This window comes from Rhipicephalus sanguineus, chromosome 9 (genome assembly GCF_013339695.2).
Source record: "Rhipicephalus sanguineus isolate Rsan-2018 chromosome 9, BIME_Rsan_1.4, whole genome shotgun sequence".
In the NCBI taxonomy this organism is placed as follows: domain Eukaryota; kingdom Metazoa; phylum Arthropoda; class Arachnida; order Ixodida; family Ixodidae; genus Rhipicephalus; species Rhipicephalus sanguineus.
The window spans coordinates 33,862,237-33,869,835 of NC_051184.2; the positions used below are offsets into that span (position 1 = coordinate 33,862,237).

The 7,599-nt window shown below is 49.7% G+C and overlaps 1 protein-coding gene across 1 annotated transcript; it reads left to right on the plus strand.

The window, feature by feature from the left end:
* The first annotated feature begins 5,533 nt into the window (after nt 1-5,533).
* On the plus strand, nt 5,534-6,370 carry LOC119405438 (gastrula zinc finger protein XlCGF49.1-like). Its single transcript, XM_037672275.2, has one exon. It carries the CDS (start codon nt 5,534-5,536, stop codon nt 6,368-6,370), a length of 837 nt encoding a protein of 278 aa, XP_037528203.1.
* Nucleotides 6,371-7,599: the final 1,229 nt, after the last annotated feature.

The following is a 7,599-nucleotide window of genomic DNA, read 5'->3' on the forward strand; positions in this document are numbered from 1 at the left end:
ATCAACTACACCGACTCTGGCGGGTTAATGATCTCATCGTGTAGCACGCGGCCAATACATCGGTAAGCGCGGCATGACAGCGTAAGTGTAACTATTTGAATTTAGCGTGTGAATGTCACCTACGTGCGCATTTCAAGCGTGATTTAACGCGCGATTTACTCAGCGAGTTCACGTCAATCGACCACATAGGAGATTTGTAATCATCTGTATAGTTCGTCGCAAAGTCCCCCAGCAGCCGTAAATAGTTTTCGCGGAGTAAGTTTATTGCGAAGGGACAGCATAATACCCAGAAGTCAAGTTCCAAATGTTCGAGAGGAAAATAAGATGTTTGTGTTACCTCTGTCCTGTGAAAGAAAAAACCGGCATCAGCCAACCGCGAGAACGAGCGATACTGGTGATGCCACTCTGTGGCGTTAATTAGCGGGAACGTCCCGGCGATTGTTTCATTTCTGCAATGACAGGTGGCAGCACTTTCTTGAGCCTAATAATTTAGCACATGCGGAAGAAACAAACGCTGAGTTGCAAAGAAAGAACAACCTTTTTTTCTATTTTTAGCATGTATTTGTACAAGCGACTTAAAAAGCTGATCAACTTCAATCATCACTTTATTGAATGAGCAACCACGGGATAATAAACGTTGCTCTTTTGTCACGACCGTGCCACAATCACAACTCGTGATTAGCCTTTGTCTTTCCTGTGCTGGAAACGAGGTGGATCCAAGCAAGTGCTGCCATCTTGTAACGCATATGGAACGATCGCCGCTAGAACCGTTGACGCATGAAAACATAGGTTCCCGCCACGGAGGAAGGGTTCCCGCCAAAGTTTCCATGGTTTCCATTCTTAGTTGCTATCCTAGAAACATTGGTTCCCGCTTTAAACACACCGCTTCATCGTTCGCCTGGTCGGTTGGTTCTTCACTGCACCGTGCAGAGGTGAGACACTTGTTTTGTTGTTTGTGTCGAAAATCTGCAGTTTCAACTACTGGTGATTATGTAGTCCCAGTGCAATAAATTTGTTCGGTGAACACCATTTACCGCTGCCGGTAGATTGTCGATTGAAGCAACACGGCCGGTACACTCAAAGCAAACTTTGTGTGTGTGTGTGTGTGTGTGTGTGTGTGTGTGTGTGTGTGTGTGTGTGTGTGTGTGTGTGTGTGTGTGTGTGTGTGTGTGTGTGTGTGTGTGTGTGTGTGTGTGTGTGTGTGTCCGCGCGTGTGTGTTTGTGTGTGTTGGTCATAGATGAAAACTGGCCGAGCCAATCGCGCGTTTTTTCGCCCTTGAACTACGCATGAAGGGGCCATTGAGAAGTTATAAATTGTGATACTTACTTTTTCATGCCGTACTTGCCCATGTTTTGCGCCCTTGTTACCTGGTGGGCCAGTATGGCCTCGCGAGCCCGTATGGTTTATGGAGCCCAGCGGTGCTTTTTCGTGACTTTACGATGTTGATTGCCGCTTCCATATTTTCCCATTTGTTAGTCCGACTTACTTTCTTCGTTTCGTATGCGCCTTCACTAGACGTTTCAGTTTAATTTAGTTTACCGAGTGGTTGAGTTAGGTACGTTGAATCTGTTTTATCAGTACCGAAAAACCGACAATGTTACTGGCCACACATGCGCAGTAAATTAATATATAATTTCTGTGACGGAAACAAGCAACAGACAGAAGAAATGCGTCAGACACGTACCCGTAATCGAGAATCACGCCAGGTAATTGAGTTTCATTGATACAAACAGAACGAAGTGCGATGATTTCATTGCATGCTAATTCGCGATACGTAGTATTTCGTATTCGCTTATGTTGCGCTGTGTGACCTGTGTCGATTGTATTTTTCGATTGTCGATGGAATGAGAAGGGCAATCTGAACGAGAGTCTGACTCCTTGTGGGATGAAGCAGTAGATCCGCATGTATTGTGACTCTGTAGACTTTCGAGGCATCTCTCGACAATACAGGACCCTCACCAGTTATGACAATTTTGACAATTATGGAGGCATCTCTCGACTTTAAGACTACACATTGCGTTTCGTACTTGGCGTGCAACCGTGTGGAAGCTACGCAAGAGACATCAGCAAGAAGAATGTGCAACTTGGCGCCTTTAGTGGTCGACTTTGGAGGTCGCAATTGCTCGCTCGACCCGAGCACGAGCCCGAGTTAACCACCGCGTGTGTCCTACCACACTAACAACTAAATGTTAATTTGCATTACATGACAAACTAATGTACTGGGCTGTGTTCTCATAAGAAAACGTTTAAGTTCCGTAGCATGGCGTAAGGCCGTGCTACAGAGCCGCCGTGCTCGCTTTTGCTGGCTTATGGGAACACGGCCACTCCAGCGAGCGAAGCGTTCTTCGTGCAGTCTCTCGCTTCAACGCAAAGCGACCGGTGGGAGCACAGCACGTTCTAGAGCACTGCACGGGCCCGGGCCGGCCCGAAAGCCCGGGCCCGGCCCGCGGGCCGGGCCGGGCCCTCCGAAGCGTTTTCCGGCGGGCCCGGGCTGGGCTCGGGCTTAAAAGTGCGGGCCCGGGCCGGGCCCGGGCTTGAAGCCTGGGCCGGGCCCGGGCTTGAGGCTGCGGGCCGGGCCGGATTCGGACCCGCTCATTAAAAGGCGTAAGTCGGGCCTTCGAGCACACGCGAACGTTATGCATTGCATGGTCTAAGCTCCAAGGTATTCTGTGCCAAGCTGAAGTGACACGTGCAAAGAGCTGGCTCTTAGTAAAGCTTAGCAATAAAAATAGAAAAACAGTTGAAGTGCTAGTTTTTTTCACCAGTATAGATATAGATTGGCACTGTATATTTTCACTCACGTCTCGTCTGCTGGACCAGACTTTGTCAAAGTAACAAGTACATCGTGGTGGGTTTCCTTATAAACACGCCAAATCATATATATATATATATATATATATATATATATATATATATATATATATATATATATATATATTAATAGCACTAACAATGGGCCAGATCACGGTTGTTCCCATGGGAGGAATAAAGATTTCGGTCTTTTATTCGAGATAGACACATACGGTACATTTCATTTATATTCCTGGGTATTACGTGCCAAAACCACGATATGATTACGAGGCACGCCGTAGTGGCACCGGATCAATTTCGACCGCCTCGAGTTCTCTAACGTGCACCTAAAGATAAGCATATACACGGGTTTTCTTGCATTTCGCCCCCATCAAATTGCGTCCGCCGTGGCCGCGGGAATCGCACCCGCGTCCTAGGACTTAACAGCGAAACAGCGTAACCACTGAGCTACCACCGTGGGCAAAGCAACATTTCGATGCATGTACACACCGGATTTTCCGTCCGATCGCCCGCTACAAAGCAGCACGGCATCATTATTAATCATCATCAACCACTAATATCCTCTAGCGGGCCCGGATCGGGCCTGGTCATGACTCATGAACAAGCGCGCCCTGGATTAGTTTAGTAATAAACGCCCGGGCCCGGGCCGGGCTCGGGCTGGGTACGGTCAAGTAAGCCCGGGCCGAGCTCGGGCTGGGTTCGGTCATGTACGCCCGGGCCCGGGCCGGGCCTGCGCTTAGAACCATGGGCCCGGGCTGGGCTCGGGCTTCATAAAGCGGGCCCGGGCCGTAAAATTCGGCCCATGCAGTGCTCTAGCACGTTCTAAGGTATCAGCCGTCTCCTAATCTCGGTTGAGATAGTGCGTTAGCGGCGGCGTGCGACAACGTCCGTATGATCGAAGTTCGCCAGCGGGAGCGACACATGTCCCCCTCCGGCATCCCTGCGTGCGCCTTCGCGCGACGGAGAGGACCGGGGAGTTTCATCTCTGGTTATGCAGGACGATTTTTTCGATTCGAACTTTATACAGAACATGATGGCAACACCGACGGCGCTAAAATACGCCTCGAGTGTCCAGTGTGTTTGCTATCGCAATAACAGCGCCATATTTGTCCTTCCTCGCCGTCTTCCAGATTTTAACACTGTTTTAACTGCTAACTTAACCTTGAAAGGAGAAATATTTTCGGAACGCCCCCCCCCCCCCCCCAACCTTCCCGCGGTGTCGGCCGTTTGACAATGGCACGTGATTTCTGCGAACTGGAAACGCTTATTGAGTGGGCGAATGGTCGAAATTAATAAGAGCACGAGGCACCCCCTTCCTTTCGCCGGAGCTGCGCTTCGTGACGGAGACAGAGACTGTGGGTGGGGCAGGTTAGGCGGTCGTATGCCGACGTCACAGGGGTTCCTCGGAACGTCCGCGGTGAATCTGGAGTCGGCCGCAAGCGCGTGTCCAAACATGCCGCGTAATCTCCTGACTCTGGCACGCGACTTCGCTTCTTCATTGACAAGTGCCCAAATTTCGCGTGCTTGTCGCCACAACTCTTGCGCATGAATGTCACTGATGTTGACGCTGTTTTGAGTAGTTGTTGTCAGTGGTTTTGGCCGGTACCTTATGAAGATGAAAGCGTGCGCGCATTTAAATAAAGAGTGGGCAGTACGCGGAATTCACACTTACACATAATACTTGATAGTCTGTAAACCTGAAGTGCAGTGTTGCTGATTAAGTGACAACTTTTACGATGTGTTCTTTGCCGGTGGTTATGCAGCGAGAGATGGCACGAACGCGGAATACTTCAAGCACCGGACGAGGACAAGCAAACACAAGTCACGCTGGAAGAAGCGGAGCGTCGGGCGGTGACATCGCACGGTGAGCGCTTTCGTCTCAAAAAGCGCACGTACTCAACCAATTCTGCTGCTGATAGGAAAGGCTAAAAAGGAACAGCAAATACCTCAGCTTGGTGCCCAGATCTCATAAATTATGTAGGGTAAAGTGCAAATTAAGTTACCCTGTGTGGGTCAATCAAACTTCTACAATACCAAGCACGATCTTAAGTAGGACCTTATTAGAGCCATTGAAGCAACCAAAAGCGAAAGTCAATTGGCGCCGCCGTTTTGAAGTTGCTGCTTCGCCTAGCCATGGTGGTCATTGGCTTCTCGGGCTCGGTAGGATGTTCGATCCACTAAGATGAACTATTGGTCCTTCCGCACTTTACGAAAACCTAATGAGCTTTGGCTCTGCGCAGTGGCTGATATGCCAGGTGTTAATAAATTCTTGGCATCACAGTGAAAGCAAACATTGCAGACTAACATATACGTGGGTGAGTTGGTTTAGGTTCATAGTGATATAAAAGGCAGCGCCAGGACGAATACAAGGGACGTGAAGAAGACAGCTCACATTAAGTGCGACATTGCAGCAGTGCTTGCCTACCTCACGCTGTTGTCATCATGCTGCATGTCCTATTCGCAGATGTGAAGCCGATGCAAGCACGTCCCAGGCGAAGCCGTCACGGAAGCGTGCCATGGTCAAGAACCACTGCTGCAGCGTTTGCGGGAAGGCTTTCTGCAGTAAGCTCAAACCTCAAACGCCATGGCGCAACGCACACTGGGAAGAAACCGTACGCTTGCCTCTGCTGCCCGGCGACCTTCGCGCTGAAATGGAGCCTCGAAAACCACGTGCTGACGCACACGGGCGCAAAAAAACACGGCTGTCCCACGTGCGGCAGAATGTTCGCCCGCAAGCAGTACGTCGCGAGACACCTTCGCCTCCACACGGGCGAAAAGCCGTTTACGTGCCGCCTCTGCCCGGCGGAGTTCGCGCACCAGACGACGTTGGAGCAACACTTGTTTACCCACACCGACGAAAAACCGTACAGATGTGAAGAGTGTGGGAGAAGGTTCGCGCAACGGGCGAGCCTATTTCGCCACAACTATGTTCACACCCGCGAGAAGCATTACGCCTGCGACAGATGTCCGGCCGCATTCTCTCATAAGAGTACGCTGATCAGACACTACCTTACGCACACGAAGGAGAAGCCGTGGAAGTGCGCACTGTGCGACAAGACATTCGCGCTCAAGTTCAACCTGAAGGTCCACTTGCGGGTGCACACCAAGGAGAAGCCGTGGAAGTGCGCACTGTGCGACAAGACATTCTCGCAGAAGTCCAGCCTGAAGGTCCACTTGCGGGTGCACACCGAGGAGAAGCCGTGGAAGTGCGCACTGTGCGACACGACATTCTCGCAGAAGTCCCACCTGGAGGTCCACTTGCGGGTGCACACTGGCGAACGACCGTTTCAGTGCGACTTGTGTCCAGCCACTTTCAAACGGCTGGCTCACCTGCATAATCACAAGCGGACGCACACCAACAAAAAGCCGTTTGAATGCTGCGTGTGCGTCAGGAGATTCACGCAGATTGGTTCCCTCAATAAACATATGCGCACATTCCACGCCGCTCCAAGCGCTGGTGAGAGCGAGGTCGGCGACCGGGACCCTCCCACCGTAGCGCAACGACCTGCAAAGCGATGTCGGAAAGCTGCAAGGAACAAAGCCCAAGAAACAGTATGAAGACGCGAGCCGACTAACGTCCGATGTCGGTGATCCATTCGTGTGTAACGGTGATTCTGACATGACAGTGTCTTAGTCGGAACGTCGACACACGTTTCAGCGGTGACGCTATATATGGTATGTGGTTGCAAGATGAACCCTTTCAAGAGATAAAAACAGTCTTCGTTTTTAGTATCCATTGTGTTTTGAATGAAGCATTAAAGAAGTACGTTCGAAATCACTTGCTTTGGTTATGTTCGACTGCGATACGTGTTAGCCCATCTTCCTTGGAATAAATTACGCTGAAATCTCCTTGCTTAGAACTTAGCCTTCCCGGTATAGCCTAATGTGCTTCAGTACAGGATGATTCTGGTTCAAAAGACTGGAATCGCTCAACAATAGCATCGTAAATATGCCGAAACATACGTCACTGCACATTCACTATATTCACGCTGCACTATGTAATGTGCTACCTTGCAGTGAGCAAATGTTGAGGATGAATTGGAATGTAACGATAGGACTGCGCGAAAGCATACAGAACATATAAGCCGAACGTTAACAACACTGAACAGTGGCGGCAGACATTTTTTACGGGGGGGGCCGCCGGAGGGGCAGCTCTTTCATCCTACATTGGGCCTGGGCAGATTAGTGGGCTCGAGTGTCGTTTTGTGCTATGTATCTCATGGCAAAACATTTTTTTCGGGGAGGGGGAGTACGGGCCGGTGTCCTCCCCCCCCCCCTCCCCAGGCTACGCCAGTGACACCGAGATAGTATTAGTTAGAGAGGGAACGCGGGCTTTTGATATTCAGCCTGCGACAGCATGGAGTGTGAGCACAGTATCGTGGCCGCTCGACTTTGTTTTTATTATCTAACAGCCGTGGCAGTTTTCACCCGTCATCTTCTCTGATATGTCCTTGTCATCGTCTCCGTCATATTAAGGCGAAAGCCTTAGATGCCTCATCAAACGCGAGGACTTGCCGTAGGCGTAAGCGCGAGTGATGAAAAAAGAAGCACAATGTGAATGTTCTTTATGTGAATGTTCTTTATTGCACACATATCTTTTACAAAACAAGCACAAACTGTAGGGTCCCATAGCCGAAGGCTAGTGCGGGTCCCATTGAAGTATACATAACTGAAACTGTAATACTTATAAATAAAATAAATAGAAGTAAACAACTCAAATGTGATATTTTCATACAAGAAGTAATGTTTTTCTGCTAACAATAGTCGCTTGAATTCGATTGAAGAAA

Excerpts from the sequence above, each read along its gene's own strand:
- LOC119405438 (XM_037672275.2), top strand. The coding sequence starts at position 5,534 with ATGTTCGCCCGCAAGCAGTACGTCGCGAGACACCTTCGCCTCCACACG.